General features: G+C 43.3%; 1 protein-coding gene across 2 annotated transcripts; it reads left to right on the forward strand.

Annotated features, from left to right (window-relative positions):
• Positions 1-19837, forward strand: LOC139367192 (macrophage mannose receptor 1-like). Of its 2 annotated transcripts, none has more exons than XM_071105347.1 (30): positions 1-194; positions 1039-1440; positions 1789-1962; positions 2712-2867; positions 4621-4734; positions 4869-5012; positions 5391-5576; positions 6371-6528; positions 6796-6912; positions 7092-7207; positions 7337-7485; positions 9378-9577; positions 9762-9877; positions 10538-10619; positions 10843-10987; positions 11235-11273; positions 11554-11717; positions 14185-14249; positions 14479-14579; positions 14745-14884; positions 15171-15279; positions 15537-15709; positions 16031-16136; positions 16379-16611; positions 17391-17556; positions 17738-17890; positions 18133-18249; positions 18547-18708; positions 18854-18886; positions 19166-19837. In XM_071105347.1, the coding sequence occupies exons 1-30, from the start codon at positions 125-127 to the stop codon at positions 19399-19401; spliced, it is 4326 nt and encodes a 1441-aa protein (XP_070961448.1). In that variant the 5' UTR covers positions 1-124; the 3' UTR covers positions 19402-19837. The 2 variants fall into 2 exon arrangements, with proteins under 2 accessions (XP_070961448.1, XP_070961449.1); XM_071105348.1 differs by having other exon boundaries at positions 2-194; positions 5394-5576.
• Positions 19838-23308: the final 3471 nt, after the last annotated feature.

The raw sequence follows: 23308 nt of genomic DNA on the forward strand, positions 1-23308 counted from the left end.
GTTCTTCCATGAGAGACACCTGAATACACCACAGCCAGATCCCTCTCTCCTCTCCGCTCTGGTCTGTACAGCTACTTTACACCACCTTTTTCGTCCTGGGATAGCAAACCTTGCACTAGCTACGATGGCATCCAGTCCATCCCTCGCTGTGCTCCTGTGCCTTATGCATGCTCTGCGCTGCACTGCTGAGATAGGTATGTAGGGTTTTATTCCACTTTAATTGGTTTCATGCAATGGTTAAGCATTCTGCATAATGAAAGTGTTACAAATTATATTTGTTGAAATGCTTTACCAATAAACGGAAGACAAGGTTGAGGCTGCTAGAAAGTAACAATATTTTTGTAGACTGGTAAGATATATATCCAGAATTTCTAGGTCCTTCAGTAAGTTTTGCTTCATTGGCAGACACAGCGAGATATATTCTAATGGAATCTATTCCAGGACTCACGAGTGAACCATTTGACGAGCTGTATAACGTTTAGAATATTATAAGGCGTTTTAGATGCTTTCAGATATAAACATTAAAGTGGCCTATTTTTTTGAGTGGCTTAAAAACACATGTATTTCAATTGTAGTTACATACACTGTGAGTTCTTAAAAATGATTGAAAATAATTTGAATGCTGTAAACAGTTTTAACCGCTGTAAGTACAGAAAATAAGAAAGTGCAACAAATATTTATATACACAGGCTTTCTTATGCAACTTACTGTAGTTGGACCTAGATTTTTATATATTTTTAAATTACAGTTCCTGTACAATTAGACACAATTTCACGGTTCAATAGCATTGCAGTGCTGTTTATGAGAGCAGCTGTAGAGCCTGAAAGAAGGATGAGACCTGGGATAGATCACACCATTGTCCTTAGTTTCAAGTATCAATGTCACATGTGCAATTACAGTGAAATGCCTTGCTTGAAAGCTCTAACCCCACCAATGCAGTAATCAATAACAATGTAATACTAAAAATAACAAGGTACTGTAGAACAAAAACAGATACAAAAATAAGAAATAAGAAGAACCTTATCCCCCGTGCTGCAGACAGCAGCTCCTTCCTGATCTACAACCAGGATCACAACAAGTGTGTGGTGGCGGTGAGCGCCAATCAAGTCACAGTGGCTCCCTGTGACCACACGTCCCAGAACCAGCAATTCCGCTGGGCCTCACAGTCTCGTCTCCTCAGCATCTCCCTGAAGCTCTGCCTGGGGGCTCAGGACCTGAAGGACTGGGTCAAGGTGCTGCTCTTCCCCTGTGATGAGAAGAGCGAGCTCCAGTACTGGCAGTGTAAGAACGAGACCCTGTTCGGCCTCAAAGACAAGGCGCTGCACTTAAACTATGGCAACCGCAACGAGAAGAATATGATGATCTACCAGGGATCTGGGTCTTGGAGCTGTTGGAAGATGTATGGTACTCAGAAAGACCTCTGCTCCAAGGGCTACCAAGGTAAGTAAGCTACAAGACACACTCACTGTTACTGGAGGTTGGAGATTGGAGGTAGGAATCAGAAGTGTAAGATGCTGTTGTCATAAACTTTCTTAAAGCCAGGGAATGAATGTCTGACCTGGGATGATTCATACTGTTAACAATGTATATTTTTCCTACTAGCACTGACTGATAGCTGATAGCTACTTTATTACGGAAGAATGTACTTACTATGATTGAGATACAGTATGTGGTTGTCCCGCCTAGCTATCCTACGATGAATGCACTAACTGTAAGTCGCTCTGGATAAGAGCATCTGCTACATTACAGAAATGTTAAATGTAACAAACTGTTTGTCCCCTTTATCAGAGGTGTTCACACTAGGGGGGAATGCCTTTGGAAGTCCCTGCCAGTTCCCCTTTCAGTTTGGGGAGAAGTGGTATGCTGAGTGCACTCCGCAGGGGCGCTCAGATGGACAGCTCTGGTGCGCCACAGAGACAGATTACAATAAAGCCAAGAAGTGGGGCTTCTGTCCCTCGAAATGTGAGTCAAACCTCACAATTCATGCTATGTTTTTTGTAATTTACTGCCATTTTCCAGTGATCAGGAAAAGGGTCAGCAGGTGACACCTGTAAAAAATCATGAGCCGTATGTATCAAGCATCTCAGAATAGGAGTGCTGATTTGGGATCAGTTTGGCCTTTCAGATCAACATTAGAAGGACAAGAGGGGACCTGTTCCTGTATCAGCGCTCCTAGTCGGGGATGCTTTATGAATAAAGGTCAAATCAATTTGACTCATGGGAGTACAGAAATCTCTAATATCAGTTGCCTACTCTATACTGGACTCTGATGAGTCTGTAAAAACAAGGCAAACGACCAGGGTTTAAAATGTGGGGACGGTATCCAATTCAAAAAATGCCATAAAGGACTGGCCAGGTCAGCGCTGAAAGGTCTGGTCTCTGACCTCCTGACAGAAAAACACAAACACATCCTCTAGTTCCTCTAGCTGTGGAGGCAGCTCTGTGTCTCTTTACCCTTCCATCCTGATTGGAGCTCATTCCTGTGTTACCCCTGACACAGCTCCAAAACTGGGACAGGAAAAGGAAGGAAGCCCCCTTTCACTATAGTTCCTGGTGAACTGCCACCATAGTCACAGATATGAGGGGCAGTTCTGTCATGACAGAAAGTGATAGAGATGAACAGAACACAATTTGATTCAGTTCTTGGACTGTTATTGATGATTTATTTTTCCCACCTTAAGTGTGTCCTAATGTTTCCGTGTCCCCCTCAGCGTCCTCAGGATGGGACAGTGACCCAGTGACAGGTGTCCTGTACCAGAGGAACACCCAGTCTGTGTTGACTTGGCACCAGGCGAGGAAGAGCTGCCAGCAGCAAGGAGCCGACCTGCTCAGTATAGTAGAGCTCCACGAGCAGACCTACATCTCAGGTATGTACAGTCAGACCTGGTCAGACCTACATCTCAGGTATGTACAGTCAGACCTGGTCAGACCTACATCTCTGGTATGTACAGTCAGACCTGGTCAGACCTACATCTGAGGTATGTACAGTCAGACCTGGTCAGACCTACATTTGAGGTATGTACAGTCAGACCTGGTCAGACCTACATTTGAGGTATGTACAGTCAGACCTGGTCAGACCTACATCTCAGGTATGTACAGTCAGACCTGGTCAGACCTACATCTCTGGTATGTACAGTCAGACCTGGCCAGACCTACTGAGGTATAGTCTAACCTGTTGTCCAAGGGAGGACTGGGACCAGGAACCAGCCCAGGCATTTCTGACACACCGGCCCGAAGATGGACCATGGCATTTGCCCAAAGTGCGCTATGGCCAGTCTATTTAAAAAAATAATAATAATAATTTCACGTTTATTTAACCAGGTAGGCCAGTTGAGAACAAGTTCTCATTTACAACTGTGACCTTGCCAAGATAAAGCAAAGCAGTGAGACAGAAACAACAACATAGAGTTACACATAAACAAACATACAGCTATGCACAGTGAGTGCAAATGTAGAAGATTAGTGAGGTAGGCAATAAATAGTCCGAGAGGCAAAAAATAATACAATTTTCACATTAACACTGGAGTGAAATATGTGCACATGATGATGTGCAAGTAGAGATACTGAGGTGAAAAAGGGCAAGAGGGTAAGTAATACTATGGGGATGAGGAAGTCGCGTGTGCTATTTAAAGATTGGCTGTGTACAAGTACAGTGATTGGTAAGCTGCTCAGACAGCTGATGCTTAAAGTTAGAGAGGGAGATATAAGACTCCAGCTTCAAAGATTTCTGCAATTCGTCCAGTCATTGGCAGCAGAGAACTGGAAGGAAAGGCGGCCAAAGGAAGTGTCGGTTTTGGGGATGACCAGTGCTTTTATACTCGTGCTACGGGTGGGTAATGCTATGGTGACCAGTGAGCTGAGATAAGGCGGGGCTTTACCTAGCAAAGACTTATAGATGACCTGGAGCCAGTGGGTTTGGTGACGGATATGTGGTGAGGGCCTGCCAACGAGAGCATACAGGTCACAGTGGTGGGTAGTATATGGGGCTTTGCTGATAAAACGGATGGCACTGTGATACATCTAATTTACTGAGTAGATTGTTGGGGGCTATTTTGTAAATTAAATTGCCGAAGTCAAGGATCGTTAGGATAGTCCGTTTTACGAGGGTATGTTTGGCAGCATGAGTGAAACAGGCTTTGTTGCGAAAAAGGAAGCCGATTCTAGATTAAATTTTGGATCGGAGATGCTTAATGTGAGTCTGGAAAGAGGGTTTACAGTCTAACCAGATACCTAGGTATTTGTAGTTGTCCACATGTTCTAGGTCAGAACCGTCCAGAGTAGTGATGCTGGTCGGGCGGGAGGGTGCAGGCAGCAATCGGTTGAAGAACATGCACTTAGTTTTAGTAGCATTTAAAAGCAGTTGGAGGCCACGGAAGGCTTGTTTTATGGCATTGAAGCTCGTTTGGAGGTTTGTTAGCACACTGTCCAAAGAAGGGCCAGATGTATACAGAATGGTAGTCTAACCTACAACCTACAATGTAGACCTATGTAGTCCTACAATGCAGTCTAACCTACAACCTCACCTTGATTTAGAGATAAATCAATCTGATACAGTCAATTCCTTATTAAGAATATTACACTACTCTCGTGGACGTATTGTGATGCTTTTTATTAATGCAGGGTTGACCAATATCCTGGGCACATCTCTGTGGATTGGACTGAATAGCCTAGACTTTGAGGCTGGATGGCAGTGGAGCAATGGAAACCCATTCAGATATTTAAACTGGGCCCCAGGTGAGTGCAACTGCATGCAACACATCATACTATACTTTACAGCCTAGGGAACAACTGAGGTTGTCCAAGTATGTTGTGACTTCCAATGTTGCAGGAAGACAATTAATAAACACATGGGTCAATATTTCCAAAAGGACATCCATCAACTGAACCCGGGCTCAGCTGTGCAACCCTGAATGCTGGCAAGGCCTCGAAATGGGAGACCAATGAATGTTCCAAGAAGCTGGGATATATCTGTCGCAAAGGAAACTCCACTGCTCTGGCCTCTGCCCCTATAGGTAAGAGTTTAATCATACAGTACATAACACTCATGACCTACACACGATTTTCGAGTTCAAATGCCATGCAACACAAGGTTAACAACACCAGGTCAGGTTGTGTAGGGTAGGGTAAACTGAACATTTATATATTAGTGCCAAATTTCACTAATTGTCTCAGAGTAGGAGTGCCGAGCTAGTGTCAGTTTAACTTTTTAGATTATAATGAAAAAGGTTACATGGACAGGGCGGGCTGATCCTAGATCAGCACTCTCACCCCGAGATAGATTATGAATACGGACCCAGAGGTTGTTTGGGTCAAACAGATAAAACATTACAGTCTACCACTTTCTGAACATTCTACCTTCTCTCTGACTATTGAACTTTGACCCCCCTCAGTAGGAAAAGATCAGCCCACCTTCTGCACCAGTCACTGGATTCCCTATGCAGGCCACTGCTACTACCTACAACGTACCAAGAAGATGTGGAGGGATGCCCTGGCCGCCTGCCACAAAGATGGAGGGGACCTGGCCAGCATCCACAACATAGAAGAACAAAGCTTCATCATCTCTCAGTCAGGATATAGTGAGTACACTATCCATGTTGCAGCTACGATTACCTCTATATCTGATAGATCTGTTATGCACTTCAAGGATCTTTCTCATGGGTTGTCATTTCTATCAGTTTTGAAAACCATTCTGAGATGTGTCCCAATAAAAGTCTGGGTATTTGGATTGACAAAGAGCTGATGTTTAAAAAGCATGCGGATGAGCTAGTTAAAAAGCTATTTAAAAAAAAATTGATCTGGCTTCTCCCTAAATAGCAGGCAGCAGATTGTACCGTCAATATTCCTGCCCGCTCTTGACTATGGTGACACCATTTACCAGATTGCAGAAGCCACTAGTCTTAAACATTTGGATGCCGTCTACCATAATTTCCTTCACTTTATCACAGGTGACAATTTTAATACTCACCACTGCATCCTGTATCAAAACATTGGCTGGTCCTCATTGAAGTCCTGTAGATCACTTCATTACTCCCTTTCTCTTTACAATATTCCACTACACAAACATCTAATTTACCTAGCTTTGTCGCTAAAGTATAAAAGTTGTTTTTATTGATGTAATGGTTCATTTGTTGAAATGGTAGTACTGTACCTTGTCTTGTTTTCTTTGGAATGTTAATTTTCTTCATTGTGAAAATGTTTGTACTCAGGGCATGATTGTGAATGAGACCCTGGTCTAAATTGGGCTCCCATGAATAAATAATAATAATGTCACCTCAGTCAATTTGATCAGCCAAAGGCAATGATAAGTATATCAGGTGTTTATCATTGTCTTCCTGGCTCTGACTCTTAATGTCCTTCTGCTTGACTTCAGCGGCCACAGATGAGCTGTGGATCGGCCTGAATGACCAAAGGAACGCGCTGCTGTTTGAGTGGACCGACCGATCCCATGTGACATTCAGCCACTGGCAGACAGGGGAGCCCTCTCACGGTGCCAACCTCCAGGAGGACTGTGTCCTGATCAGAGGAAAGGTAACATTCACATTGGTCCCTCAATGGACAGACTTGGTTCATGCTAATGCTAACACTAACGCTAGCTAAATGCTTACACCACAGATTTTGTATAACTAACCCTAACACTCGCTATATGCTAGTTCTAGGTAAATGCTGATGCTAGATAAATGCGAACACTAGCTGAATGCTACGGCTAACAATGGCAATGATGACAACGTTTAACAGTGGTGTCAACGCAGTAATACATGTGGTATTGTGACAATGTGACTCCATATTCTCTCACAGGATGGGAAGTGGGCTGATAATTTGTGTGAGAAGACCTACGGGTACATGTGTAAGAAAAAGGCCTCCACCAAACCGGTGGCAGGTGCCCCAGAGGAAGATAGTCCAGGATGTAAGCTGGTGAGTGAGGTCATTTCCTGTTTGTTGAAAGGGAGAGTACAGTAACTAATGAATACAGAATTATATCACATGAAATGGAAGCTTGAAAATGATTCTAGATAAGGACTAGAATGGTGTCATCTTGACTGACAAAGATCCACCAGTAGGAGGATAATTGTTTCTGTATTTTTGTCATCAAGGGCTGGATCCGGTATGGTTCTTACTGCTACAAAGTTGGATCAGAAACCAAAACATTTGATGAGGCCAAGCAGACCTGCCAGCAGAGTGACTCAATCCTGGTGGAAGTGGCTGACAGGTACGGTATCACATCATGACCATTTTATAAGGATAATATATATTTGACTTACTTATTTGAGTCATATCCTGGACAAGATAAGTTGTCAGATAACAGATTGAACGTGTGTGTTTGTTGGTTGGTTTGTAGGTATGAAAATGCCTTCCTGGTCAGTTTGGTGGGTTTGAGGCCGGAGAAGTACTTCTGGAGTGGACTTTCCAACATGGCGGATATAGACACGTTCAAGTGGACTACCAGTTCGGAGGTCAAGTTCACCCACTTCAACGTGGGCATGCCAGGTACAGTGTCCTTTTCCCACAATGGTGATTGATTGTAGCAACTGATGATCGATTGTGTCACAAACGTCGTCAGGGAAATGACCGGACCAAGGTTCAGCGTGGTGAGCGTACATTTCTTTTTATTATGAATGTCACCAACAAAAACAAGAAACAACAATACGAACGTGAAGCTTACTAGGGCTATACAGGCCACTACCAAAGTCAACTACCCACAACTACCCACAACTAAGGTAGCAAAACAGGCTGCCTAAGTATAATTTCCAATCAGAGACAACGATAGACAGCTGTCCCTGATTGAGAACCATACCAAGCCAAAACATAGAAACAGAAAACATAGAAATAAAGAAACTAGAATGCCCACCCTAGTCACACCCTGGCCTAACCAAATTAGAGAATAGAAGCCTCTCTATGGCCAGGGTGTGACAGTACCCCCCCCCCCCCCCCCAAAGATGCCGACTCCGGCCGCAAAACCCGACTCTATAGGGGAGGGTCCGGGTGGGCATCTACTTTGGTGGCGGCTCTGGTCTGAGGACCCTCGCTGCAAGTCCTGGACTGGGGACCCTCGCTGCAGGCCCCGGATTGGGGACCCTCGCTGCAGGCCCCGGACTGGGGACCCTCGCTGCAGGCCCCGGACTGGGGACCCTCGCTGCAGGCCCCGGACTGGGGACCCTCGCTGCAGGCCCCGGACTGGGGACCCTCGCTGCAGGCCCCGGACTGGGGACCCGTGCTGCAGGCACCGGACTGGGGACCCGCGCTGCAGGCCCCGGACTGGGGACCCTCGCTGGCGGCTCCGGACAGGAGACAGTCGCTGGAGGCTTCGGACTGGAGACAGTCGCTGGAGGCTTCGTGCCATGAATCGTCACTGGAGGCTTCGTGCCATGGATTGTCACTGGAGGCTTCATACCATGGATCACCACTGGAGGCTTTGTGCCATAGATCATCACTGGAGTGAGGAGACGTACAGGCAGCCTGGTGTGTGGAGCTGCCACAGGACTCACCAGGCTGGGGAACATACAGGAGGCCTGGTTCTGGGAGCAGGCACAGGACTCACCAGGCTGGGGAGACATACTGGAGGCCTGGTTCTGGGAGCAGGCACAGGACTCACCAGGCTGGGGAGAAATACTGGAGGCTTGGTTCTTGGAGCAGGCACCGGATACACTGGGCCGTGGAGGCGCACTGGAGTTCTCGAGCGTAGAGCCGGCACAACCCGTCCTGGCTGGATGGTTACTTTCGCCCGGCAACTGCGGGGTGCTAGCACAGGACGCACTGGGCTGTGCAGACGCACCGGAGACACAGTGCGCAGAGCCGGCACAGGATATCCTGGGCCGAAGAGACGCACTGGAGGCCAGATGCGCAGAGCCGGCACCATCCGTCCTGGCTGTATGCCCACTTTAGCCCGGCCGATGCGGGGAGCTGGAATATAACACACCGGGCTATGAGTGCGCACTGGAGACACCGTACGCATCACTGCATAACACGGTGCCTGACCAGTCACACTCTCCCCAGGGTAAGCACAGGTCTCCAACCTGACTCAGCCAATCTCCTCGTGTGCTCCCCCCATTTTTGGGGGGGCTGCCTCTCGTGCCTGCTCCGCTGTGCCAACTCCTCGTATTGTCGCCGCTCTGCTTTCGCCGCCTCTATCTCCTCCCTTGGACGCGGATACTCTCCAGCCTTTGCCCAGAAATAAAGAAACTAAAATGCCCAACCTAGTCACACCCTGGCCTAACCAAAATAGAGAATAAAAGCCTCTCTATGGCCAGGGCGTGACAGATTGTAGCAGGAACTGTCATTGGTATGACGACTACTTTCTCCCACACCTTAACTGCATGGCAAATGTTGGAACTAAATTAAACTACTCAATTTTTCTCATCTTTCTGTGTGTTTGAAAAAAGACAGAAAACAAGGCTGCGTAGCTATGACAACTGGAATGTTTGCTGGTCTGTGGGATGTGGTCAGCTGCAGCAACAAGGAGAAGTACATCTGTAAGAAAATGGCGGAGGGCGTCACATCAACAATGGCCCCTCCCACCACCCCGGCACTGAGCTGTCCTTCTGGGTGGTCACCTGCTGCTAAAAGGAATGTCTGTTACAAGGTACAGTTGGGGTATATGCTGTACATGTTCTGTATGTGAAACAAACACTTTGATCAGTGAATTTAAGTGAATAGTTGTTTTTATCAATAATTTAATCAATGAGCATGAAATCATTGATAATCCTTTATTATTATAATAATTAATTAATAATTCATCAATAATCATTTTCTCTCCCCTCAATAAGCTTCACAGAAAAGAGACTGCAAACAAGAAGTCATGGTCAGAGGCGCGGGAATTCTGCAAGGCCATTGGTGGTGATCTGATGAGCATTCACAGTGCCACAGACCTGAACGGCTCTCCGTAAGTTATCCTCATAACTGTTTCTGTTGCCATGAGTATCAGTCAAAACCAGTGTGGTCCTATTAACCACAGTCTGTGGTTGAAATCAAAATCAGCACGGTCGTAATAACCACTGTTTATGGTTGAAATCCACACGGTCATAATAACCACTCTTCATGGTTGAAATCCACACGGTCACAATAACCACTGTCTGCGGTTGAAAACCACACAGTCAGAATAACCACTGTCTATGGTTGAAAACCACACAGTCATAATAACCACTGTCTATGGTTGAAAACCACACAGTCATAATAACCACTGTCTGTGGTTGGAAACCACACAGTCAGAATAACCACTGTCTGTGGTTGGAAACCACACAGTCATAATAACCACTGTCTGCGGTTGAAAACCACACAGTCAGAATAACCACTGTCTGTGGTTGAAAACCACACAGTCAGAATAACCACTGTCTGCGGTTGAAAACCACACAGTCAGAATAACCACTGTCTGTGGTTGAAAACCACACAGTCATAATAACCACTGTCTATGGTTGAAAACCACACAGTCATAATAACCACTGTCTGCGGTTGAAAACCACACAGTCAGAATAACCACTGTCTGTGGTTGAAAACCACACAGTCATAATAACCACTGTCTGTGGTTTCCATTCTCTCTGTTCAGGTATCATTCCTCTGATGCAGCCTGGATCGGCCTCAGCAATCTGGATCCCTCCGCAGGTTTCGTCTGGGCTGACGGATCAGCAGTGAGTAGCCTGCCACCTCATCTTTACTGTGATATTCCTTCTCCTTAGAAGTAGTTTATTACTCACTACTCTTGTTTCAATCTTTGATTTGCAGTCATTGTCTTTAAAGGGAATGAAAGTTCATACAGTACTATGGTGTCCATATAAGGACAGCCTCAGCCTGAGGCTAATATGGACACCATACAGTGCTACTGTGTAACATTATTCCAATGTTGTTCTCCAGTTCAGCTATGAGAATTGGGGATTTGGAGAACCAAACGACTACAACGATAATGAAAAATGCGCAGAGGTCCAGTTTTACTTCGGACGCCATTGGAATGATCGACACTGTGATGCCTACAATGACTGGATTTGCGAGATTCGCAAAGGTACAGTAGACCATATCTGCTGGAGCACTGACTTCACCGGCCACTGGGCACAGACGTCAATTCAACATCTATTCCACGTTGGTTCAATGTCATTTCACTGAAATGACGTTTAAACGACATTGATTCAACCAGTGTGTGTGCCCAATGGGCGTGCAGTTCATGTCAGTCATGAAACTATTGATGAACATAGAATTTTGACCCTCAACCTTGCAGATGTGCTCACCCAAACTTTTTTTGGTATCCACAGGGGTTACCCCAAAGCCCCATCCCACTCAAGTTGAGCCAGGTAATGCATAGGATCTTAGGAATATGTCCAGTTTCCTGTTTCTCATTCCTCCACTTCCTGTCTCCACTTCCTCCTTCTCACTATCCCTGCTCTCCTTCAAGCTCTTGGCCTTTCCCTTAAGTTAAATTAATCAATGGACATAATGTATTGCACACCTTCTTCTATCATTTAGTTTGCGAAGCATAGTTCAACACAAACACTAAGAGAAAATGTACTCTGTGAAATGTACTATTAAAAATGCCTAACAGGAAATGTACTCCTTTTTTACATGCCTTTTCAGTGTACAACACTACAAAGGACGGCTGGATTGAGTACAACGACACTCAGTATTTCTTCAACACTGAGAATCTCCCCATGGACGAGGCGAGAGAATTCTGTAAAAAGAACTTTGGTGACCTGGTGGTCATTACTGCAGAGAGCGAGAGGAAGTTTATATGGAAACAGGTAGACACTTCTATACAGAACAAAAATATAAATGCAACATGAGAAAATGTCAGTTCATATACAGTACCAGTCAAATGTTTGGACACACTTTTTCTTTATTTTTACTATTTTCTACTTAATAGAATAATAGTATACACATCACTACTATGAAATAGCACATATGGAATCATGTAGTAACCAAAAAAGTATTAAACAAATCCAAATATATTTTATATTTGAGATTCTTTAAAGTGGCCACCTTTTTCCTTGATGACAGCTTTGCACACTCTTGGCATTCTCTCAACCAGCTTCACCTGGAACGCTTTTCCAAGTCTTGAAGGAGGTCCCACATATGCTGAGAACTTGTTGGCTGCTTTTCCTTCACTCTGTGGTCCAACTCATTCCAAACCATCTCAATTGGGTTGAGGTCGGGTGATTGTGGAGGCCAGGTCATCTGATGCAGCACTCCATCCCTCTCCTTCTTGGTCAAATAGCCCTTACACAGCCTGGAGGTGTGTTTTGGGTCATTGTTCTGTTGAAAAACAAATGAGAGTCCCATTGAGCGCAAACCAGATTAGATGGCGCATCGCTGCAGAATGCTGTGGTAGCCATGCTGGTTGAGTGTGCCTTGAATTCTAAATAAATAACCAACAGTGTCATCAACAAAGTACCATTACATCTCCCCCTCCATGCTTCATGCTGGGAACCACACATATGAGGATCATCCGTTCACATACTCTGCGTCTCACAAAGATACGGCGGTTGGTCTCATCAGACCAAAGGACAGATTTCCACCGGTCTAATGACCATTGCTCGTGTTTCTTGCCCCAAGACAATCTCTTATTATTATTATTGTCCTTTAGTAGTGGTTTCTTTGTAGAAATTCTACCATGAAGGCCTGATTCACGCAGTCTCCTCTGAACAGTTGATGTTGAGATGTGTCTGTTACTTGAACTCTGTGAAACATTTATTTGGACTGAAATTTAATTTCTTAAAGTAATGATGGACTGTCGTTTCTCTTTGGTTATTTTAGCTGTTCTTGCCATAATATGGACTTGGTTTTTTACCAAATAAGGCTATCTTCTGTATACCACCCCTGCCTTGTCACAACACAACTGATTAGCTCAAATGTATTAATTAAGAAGGAAATAAATTCCACATCTGAACTTGTTACAAGGCACACCTGTTAATTGAAATGCATTCCAGGTGACTACCTCATGAAGCTGGTTGAGAGAATGACAACAGTGTGCAAAGACGTCATCAAGGCAAAGGGTGGCTACTTTGAAGAATCTCAAATATAAAATATATTTTGATTTGTTTAACACTTTTTTGGTTACTACATGATTCCATATGTGTTATTTCATATGTGTTGATGTCTTCACTATTATTCTACAAAGTAGAAAACAGTAAAAATAAAGAAAAACCCTTGAATGAGTAGGTGTGTCCAAACCTGACTGGTACTGTAAGTAAATCTGTCAATTAAATAAATACATTAGGCCCTAATCTATGGATTTCACATCACTTGGAATACTGATTTGCATCTATTGGTCACAGATACCTTGAAAAAATGTAGGGGCGTGGATCAGAATACCAGTCAGTATCTGGTGTGCCCACCATTTGCCTCATGACACTTCATTCGCATAGAGTTGATCAGGCTGGTGATTGTGGCCTGTGGAATGTTGTCCCATTCCTCTTCAATGGCATGAGGTGATGGTGGTGAATGAATGGCACGACAATGGGCCTCAGGATATCGTCACAGTCTATAAAATGCAATTATGTTCATTGTCTGTAGCTTATGCCTGCCCATACCATAATAACCCCGCCGCCACCATGGTGCACTCTCTTCACATTGTTGTCTCACCCACAAGACACGTAGTCTGCAGTTGTGACGTCGGTTGGACGTCATTCTCTAAAATGACATTGGAGGCGGCATATTGTAGAGAACTGAATATTCAATGATCTGGCAACAGCTCTGGTGAACATTCCTGGAGTCAGCATGCTAATTGCACGTTCCCGCAAAACTTGAGACATCTGTGGCATTGGGTTGTATGACAAAACTGCACATTTTAGAGTGGCCTTTCCTTGTCCCCACCACAAGGTGCACCTGTATAATGATCACACTGTTTAATCAGCTTCTTGATATGCCACACCTACCTGGTGGACGGATTATCTTGACAAAGGAGAAATGCTCACTAACAGGGATGTAAACAAACGTGTGCACTAAAATTGAGAGAAATAAGCTTTTTTGTGCGTTGCTGAACATTTCTGGGATCTTTTATTTCAGCTCATGAAACATGAGACCAAAACTTTACATGTTGTGTTTATGTTTGTGTATATGCAGTCCTGTGACGTCCGAAAAGCTTTGGTTCTTGGGATCTGATAAAGAGAGGATTTTACACTATGACAGGATGACAACAAGTGTCACTGAAATGTTCAATGTTCAATCTAGAAATGGTTGTTTCCTCAAAGAGTTGCAACTTTTTTCCAGATATCTAGAGGATCCGAGGGACAATATTACATTGGAATGACCGTTGGTTTGGATAAGTCTTTTAGGTATGTAAAATGACTGTTGACTGTTCCCTGGACATTTAAAACAACCTGAAGTCCTACCATCTTTTTTCAGAGATATTTGTGCATGAGCATGTTTTGTTTGTCACAGTCCAATGAACATGCCTGAAATCTGTGCTTCTCTGTCGAGTGGAGAAACATGTGCTTTCAAGGTGTGTAGTTGATTGAATAGATGCTCACAGTTCAGACTGGGTTTGTGTACTGTATGTTTCAGCTGGTTGGATGGGTCTCCTGTTGTGTTTACCGCGTGGGATCAAAACGAACCCAACTTCGCCAACAACGATGAGAACTGTGTGACGATATACAAGAGTATGGGTATGTCTAATTCCAGAGGGATTTAGCAGTTATGCTCTCGTTACAGTGTTGTTATACTGCAACGTCCATGGGACTTTCACTAACATTCAGGGGACGCTCCCAGGATGTCATTTTGTAAGCTGGATCTATATCGGGTTGTGTCTCTCTGTTTCTCTGTATCTCTAGGGTACTGGAATGACATCAACTGTGGCGTAGAGCTGGCCTCCATTTGTAAAAGAACCACCAGTTTCACTAACACGACCATGGCCCCCACCACTGTACCCAAGGGAGGATGTGCCCCAGAATGGATTGCTTTCCAGGGGAAGGTAACTGGTACACTACTACAGTACCACCACCACATACTATAAAATCATACCATAGGCTACATACTGTATAGTATGTAGCCTATGGTGCACCAGGAGAGAGAAACTACTTTACACAAACTACTTTCCTTATCATTTCCTTATCATGTGTCAAGGAAAAAAATCAAGGCCCGGGTGATGACCCAATGTGATGCTGACCTGTGTGTGGAGAGTTGAGTCATTGCCTGCATACCAAATGGCACCTTATTCCCTTCATAGTGCACTACTATTATGCATCATGTTTCCACAGTGCTACAAATTCATTGGAAACAGCGATAAGAAGCCGTGGCAGGAGGCCAGGACCTACTGCATTAACCAGGGAGGGAACCTGGCCTCTGTCCTTAGCGAGAAAGAGCAAGGTGGGTGAGAAGTCTATCCCTATACACCTCACTGCTAAAGCTACCTGAGCTATTCTGTAAAATTGTGTGTGTTCAATTATATTGAGGATTTGTGCAATTATAAGCATGCAACAAGAAATCCTATAGACATTGGTAAACGAGTGCAAAATAATTGAAATGTTAACCAATGGAACAGGGGTTGATAAATCTTTTTATGTAAACAGTATATATGGATTCACTTGTTGACTCTTCATTGTTCTGACTGGTCTTCCACCCAGCATTCCTTACCACCCAGATGCTTGGGAATCCCCAGGACATTTGGATAGGTCTGAACGACATCAACTGGGAGATGCGCTTCCTATGGACGGAGGGGAGAGGGGTTTCCTATACCAACTGGGCAAAAGGGCATCCAACGTCAGTGCCTGACGGAAGATATTCATTTATGGAAGAGGTACAAGACGTACAGTAAAAATAACTGTTTGCTGAACACAGATTAAGTGACTTCCTGGAAACAGATAAAAAATAGTTCTGAATAGAGAATCCCCCTTGAAAGTAGGTAGACTAAAATCTACTTTCAAGGAAGATTCTTTATTGAGAATTATTTTTAATCCAGGACTGCGCCTTCAATCTGGGTTTGGGAACCTTTACATGTTAGGCTTTGGGATTTGGGATTATTGTCAATAAATCCAAATGCAAAACAGCCTTATCCAGTCAAATGAGAATTCTGAAGAGGGATCTAACCTTTTCATCTCCTTCCCAATCTCTCTTCCAGGTGTTTGACTGTGTGGTTCTGGTGGGCAGCTCTCAAAAACAGACAGGAATGTGGAAGGTCGAGGACTGCTTAGTATCCCGTGGTTTCATCTGCAAAAGGAATATTGGTGAGAAGAAGCCATAGTTCAGTGAGGCTGCTCTAGGTTTGCAAAATTCCAGTAACTTTCTCAAAATCCCCAGGTTTTCCAGAAATCCGTGAATCCTCCAAGCAGCATTTCTGGAGAACCTGCCAGTTTTTGGCAAGTTATTGACAACCCTAGTGAGGCTGTTCAAATCCAATTCTTCGGTATGTGGTCCAATAGAGTATCCCTCTTTAGGTTCCCCTCCAACAAGTCTCCTTTGGTTTCAGATTCTCAGATTGTGGTCCCTGCCACCACAGAGTCAACGAAGACATTCTACAAGCTGGGAAATGACTCCTTCAAACTGGTGGTCCAGAAGATGAACTGGGACGAGGCCCGGAGGCAATGCAAAGCAGACGATGCAGAGATGGCTAGCATCCTGAACCCCATCACCCAGGCCTTCATCACAATGCAGATCCAAAAATACAATGGGCCTGTGTGGATTGGCCTCAACAACAATTTGGTAAAAGAGGAGGAAAGTGGGACACCTAGTCAGTTGTCCAGCTGAATGTATTCAACTGAAATGTGTCTTCCGCATTTAACCCAACCCCTCTGAATCAGAGAGGTGCCTTAATCGACATCCACGGAACCTGGGAGTTAACTGCCTTGTTCGGGCGCAGAGCAACAGATTTGTACCTTGTCAGTAACCTTCCGGTTACTGGTCCAACGCTCTAACCGCTAGCCTGCCTGCTATGGTACTGACATTGCTCTATGCCAATCATTTGGGTTACAGAGACTAAATATTCTAAACAATATGTTGATCAGATTAATTATAATTATGGAGCTTTGTGATCTTGGGGCGGCAGTGTAGCCTAGTGGTTAGAGTGTTGGACTCATAAACAAAAGGTTGCAAGATCGACTCCCGGAGCTGACAAGGTATAAATATCTTGTTCTGCCCCTAAACAAGGCAGTTAACCCACTATTCCTAGGATGTCATTGAAAATAAGAATTTGTTCTTAACTGACTTGCCTAGTTAAATAAATGTACAATCTTAAAATTCCTTTTTACAAGGCACAGCATGTAAAAAATGACCTAATTTTTAGAACTCTGGCTTTGGTTTAAGAGCTAGTGCAGCTCCAAAGAGGACTTAGCATTGATATGATCTCCCACTGTTATCCATTGGATCTCCTACTCTGACGTGTTCATTTAAGAAACCAAAGCGGTTTTGTGTTTTTAAACCTGTAAGTTTTCAGCTGGACCTTTCCCCCATTGTGTTTTGTTGTCTTTGTCTCTGTCTCTCAGACTGAAGGGCATTTTAAGTGGGTGGATAACTGGCCTCTATCTTACACCAAATGGGGCGAAGATGAGCCAAAGAACAATATTGCCTGTGTTTACATGGATACAGACGCCAAGTGGAAGACAGGCGACTGTAGTAACACCTACTCCTCACTGTGCAAGAGATCACCAGGTCAGACAAGGCCTTTACTCCATTTACCCACAAAGTCTGTGTTTAATGCTTGATCAATCCAAAAGTGTGTCTTTTAAAAGTGTTGAATGTAAATGTACATGTATCAGTTGTGCCAACATTGACCATATACATCTCATGTACATCAACTTCAGTATGTGAACTTCTCTGGCCTCTTTTAAAGACATAGCCCCCAGCCAGCCCCCTCAGCTCCCTGGCAACTGCCCCGAGCCCAAGAAACGCAAAACGTGGGTTCCCTTCAGGGGTTACTGCTACGCCTTCCTCAACTCTGTGGTGGACAACTGGGCCCACGCCACTGTGGAATGTCTCCGAATGGGTACACACTTCACCTCCTTTACACCAACTGTCATTCAGACCAGAATGGAATTGCGTCCCAAACGGCATGCTATTCCATGGTCAAAAAGTAGTACACTACATAGGAAATGGGGTGCTATTTGAGACATACCCAATGTCTTAATTGAATGTAGAGCACATGAACATATACATTAATTGAATGCAAGAAATTCAAAGTGATTGATGGTGATGATGAATACGGGTAGTAAGTTTCTCTGACAACAGGAGCATCCCTGGTGAGTGTCGAGGATCCCTTGGAGGCCAGCTTCATCCAGAAGAACCTTGAGCTACTGCAGGATGGATCCAAGTCATTCTGGATTGGCATGCACAAGAGCCACGAAGGTCAGTACCTATAGTTACAAAATTCAGCGACATTTACCCAAATTCCCAAACAGGATTTCTGGAAAACCAAGGAATTCAGGAAAAATTACCGGAAATTTGCCGGAATTTGGCAAGTACAGTACCTTGCAATTCTAAGATTATGTCCCAATTTCACAACCAATGGAGTAAATGCCTTGTCTGACCTGGTGATCTCCACAGTGGCGTGGGCCCAGTTGTCCACCACAGAGTTGAGGAAGGCGTAGCAGTAACCCCTGAAGGGAACCCACGTATTGCGTTTCTTCACACTTCTTGTTCCAGGTGACTGGATGTGGATTGACAACAGTGTGGTGGACTATACCAACTGGAAACAAGGGATGCCAAAGAGTGGAGAACAATGTGTGGAGATCCAGTCTGATAGTGGTCTGTGGAGCACTAACAGCTGCAACCGGTACAAGTCGTACATCTGCAAAACAGCCAAAGGTGAGTCGGACTCAGCTGATAGATACAAGTATTTAAGATGGGATGATATCAGAGTCATTATTCAAGTCATCCTGTGTTTGTTGCATCAGCTTACAATTGTCTTGCAATTATGTTTTGTGAACAACTTTATCTCTTTCTTTTGCAGTCATCACACCAACAGAGAAGCAACCAGTTGCTGGTGAGTGTCTCACAGCAGATATAATTGGTTAGCGTAAAGAATGATACATTTGATCAGTTTTGACAGTCAAATCAATGCTTTTCTTGCTCCAGGGCATAGTCCTGGGATCAGTTTCCCCTCACCCAATCCGTAACCATTAGTGGAGAAAATGCAAAACTGACCCAAGATCAGCGTCTAGGGGCAACTTCACTCTACTCCACATTTCTGAACATTATACAGGGACTAAAACCAATTCCACCAATAATTTTGCCATTAACACTGTGACTTCCTTTCTTCTAGCTCCCCTAGTGGAGGAAGCTCCCCATGGTTATGCCGGCATCGCTGTGGCAGTCGTCTTGGTGATAATCACAGTGGTAGGACTCGGTGCCTTCCTACTCCGCAAACGGATACCTACCCCCGTCCTGGGAGAGTGTACTTTCGACAACACCTTGTACTTCAACAACCCCATCCGCCCAACAGCCACTGTGGACACCAAGGGCCTGGTGGCCAACATAGAGCAGAACGAAACAGCTTAGACAGGACACAAAGAACCACCAACAGGTGAAAACACTCTTGAGACAAGTTTTGATATGAAAAATACCCCAAAAGCATGCTGCTGGTGTTAAGGCCTACCAATTCAGAGATTGCAACTAAATCTGAAACCATTCACGTATTATCTTTGTTAATTTTCTTGCTCTGTAAATAATGGGTGAACATTATATGCACTTTGTGCATATCAGCATCAGTCATCAAGGATACAGTCCAGATGTACAGCCAAGACTGCATATGCAACCCCTGCACAAATTATAGAATCAACAACAGTCATTTTGTTTGGTTTAAAGGAGCCTTGTACAGATTTATTTGGTGTGTGAAACTAAAGTTCAAAATACAACCACTGTACTTTGCTTTGTTTTTGCCAAGTTATATTGTAAATATATGCTCAAAGAGAGAGAAATAAAGTTTTGAAACAAATGTCTTTGACCTTATACTTTTACTCACACTTCTCACACATTGCATGCTAAATCAATACATACTGAATCCAGGGGCATTTAGGGGGTTAATACACCATTTCTGGAACTATATACAGTAATTGAGGTACACTTAAACACAGCTATCATCACTAAGAGGCAGATTAAAGAGGATATTGGGTCGTTCCACCAATTCGGTGACTTTTAAGAAGTGTGACATGGTCCCAAAACATATTTTTGATTTCCCCTAATTTTATCACTCTGTTATAAAGAGCACATGATCAACTTCATAAATAAATGTTTTCCCATTTCACGAGGTAAATAAAGAAAGAAAACACTGCGGATTGACCGTAACATCTTAAATCAGCCATAAAACTCCTTGTGACAGGGGGAATCCAAGCTAACAATTCTAGGGATAGAGAAAGTTTTAGTAATATTCTCCAGATGTTTGAGTGTCCAGTTTTTCGTTAATTATGGGAACATTCTGCGTACAGTCTCTTCAGAAAGTATTCACACCCCTTCCACATTTTGTTGTGTTTCATCCTGAATTTAAAATGGGTTAAATGTAGATTTTGTGTCACTGGCCTACACAATACCCCAAATATTTCAAAACATGCATCCTGTTTACAACAAGGCACTAAATTAATACTCCAAAAAATGTGCCAAATAACTTTTTGTCCTGAACATAAAGTGTTATATTTGAGGCAAATCCAATACAACACATTAATGAGTAGCACTCTCCATATTTTCAAGCATAGTGGTGGCTGCATCATGTTATGGGTATGTTTGTAATCATTAAGGTCTGGGGAGTTTTTCAGGATAAAAGCGAAACGGAGTGGAGCTAAGTACAGACAAAATCATAGAGGAAAACCTGGTTCAGTCTGCTTTCCACCAAACACTGGGAGATTAAATCCCCTTTCAGCAGGAAAATAACCTAAAACGCAAGGCCAAATCTACACTGGAGTTGCTCTCCAAGAAGACTATGAGTGGCAGAGTGAAAATCTATGGCAAGACCTGAAAATGGTTGTCTAGCAATAATCAACAACCAATTTGAGAGAGCTTCCTGAATTTTGAAAGAATAATGGACAAATGTTGCACAATCCAGGTGTGGAAAGCTCTTAGAGACTCACCCAGAAAGACTCATAGCTATAAATCACTGCCAAGGTGGTTATATTGACTCAGGGGTGTGAATACTTATGTAAGAGATATTTCTGCATTTTATTTTCAATACATTTGCAAAACTGTTTAAAAACATGTGTTCACTTTGTCATTATAAGGTATTGTGTGTAGATGGGTGAGAAAAAAAATATATTTAATCAATTTTGAATTCAGGCTGTAACACAACAAAATGTGGAATAAGTCAAGGGATATGAATACTTTTTGAAGGCACTGTATGTCAAAGTGCGTCAAATATGGACATTTATAAACACTTTACATTAAATGCATTATTTGTGTAAACAAAGGGCAGTGAATGGATCAGTGGTTCACCAATCAGACCATTGATGTGCTCGGCCACAGCAACAAGGGGGTGATGTGTAATGATGAAACAAGGAAGTTTCTTTGGAACCATTAGGCAACACAGGAATGTTCATGCAATGTTCCCATAAAACGTGTCTAGAACATTCATATATTATATTCTGAGAACATGTCACCCATGTATTTTGGTGGAACATTGATGGAATTATCTCATAACCCTTAGAGAACTGGACACATTCATTTTCTTGCAACGCTCCCATGAAACATGTCTAGAACATTAATATTGAATATTCTCAGAACATGGTAATCACGTTCTGGGTAAGTTCTATTTGACATGAAGGGAATGGTCTCTTGGAAATTGTCCTTTGCATGTCAATTTTAAATTAATTCTTAAATTATTTCTAGCCTGCCTATCTGTGCTTAACAGGGTTGACGTGTTATGCTCGACCCGCTCAGTTTTCCACCACAAACACGGGCAAATGGTTAAATGGAGTGGAGCCAGTTCAACCAGCTTTTCCACTTTGATTTGACTATTAGATGTTCAATGATTCTTCTGAAAAAAAAAAGTTTTAAAGGAAAGGTTTCACGTAACAGGTTTGTCCTTAAAATGAGGGACAGATGTAAATAACTGACTAATCACATGAAATAAATTATAGTCTTCAGAAATGACTGTCATTGCAACACAATAACTAGGGATTTACAATGATGGTGACAATTTGGAGAAATGTTGGGGTTAAATGGGTTAAAATCTTTCTATAAGTCACAGAGGGTGCACAGAGGGTGCACAGAGGGACATCCTAGAATGCTGAATTTTGGCACTTTAGCAAGTTTGTATTCATATTAAAAATCAGATTGATTGAATTCTCCATGTGGTCTATATTAAAGGGCACTTCATTTAATATAACAGGCTTTTAAAATGCAGAATTGGTGCACAATTTCTACTTAAAATATCAAAGGGACGCAAAAGGCACTCATTTCATGGAACGAACGTATTAAACATATTTACAAGGACCGGAAGAGATGGAGAGAGAGAGGAGAGAGCTCAAATTAACGTTACCATGAGAACCACAAAGAGCCTCAGAAAGGACAGCGGTGTGGAATGTCCAGTGTGCCCTTTAGGCTCTTCAACCCTGTCCAACAACACAAAGGAACACACATGGCCTCAAAACCCATTTAATCCTAACAGTCAGCAGGTCCTTAACTACACAAACCAGTTACGGTAATTTACAACCTCTGAGAGAAAAGAACAAACTTTGATTCAAATGATCTCAATCAGTCACTAAGTCAGTCCGTGAGTCAAGTCATGTTTTTTGTAACCCTAATGTTCTCCTAATGTTTGTGTCTAGTTTTCCGTTAGAATGTTCCCCTAACTATCTATGTTAGCAAAAACCTTCTGCTAACATTTTTAGCGTGTTTAGGTGTTAAAGTTAGGAGACCATTGCCTTAATGTCAAACATAGCTTATGCAGAACGTGGTTACAATGTTCTCAGACTATACAACAATGGTCTAAAAGCTTATTATGGGACATAGAAAGAACATTCACGTGTCCATTTTTCTGAATATTCCACCACCGTCCCATCAAACATGCACAGGACATGGTTGCCATGTTCTCACAATATAAGATATGAATTGTGAATGGATCATCTTGTCAAAAGCACCCTAACACAGGCGGGAGGCATAAAATTAAAGGGCCAGATGCATTGGTTGTGTTTCCTCTTCTTTTTATATCTTTTACTAAACAGGTCTTCTTTCACCCGACAAAATAACTCCAGTAGAGGTAAAACTGAAACACAAGCATAACAAAACAAATAAACATAAACTAGGCTGTTGACCAAAAGGCCATGGCCAAAAAGGGAAAGCAACACAACAAACGGCTACTCCCCATTCTCCCCCAGCTCCTCTCCTGGCACGTTATTTCACTTATAATTCACTGTATCACAATTCCAGTGGTTCAGGAAGTTGATCCTGCCTTTAAACAGCTTGGGAAATTCCAGAAAAT

This window comes from Oncorhynchus clarkii, chromosome 15 (genome assembly GCF_045791955.1).
Source record: "Oncorhynchus clarkii lewisi isolate Uvic-CL-2024 chromosome 15, UVic_Ocla_1.0, whole genome shotgun sequence".
NCBI lineage: Eukaryota > Metazoa > Chordata > Actinopteri > Salmoniformes > Salmonidae > Oncorhynchus > Oncorhynchus clarkii.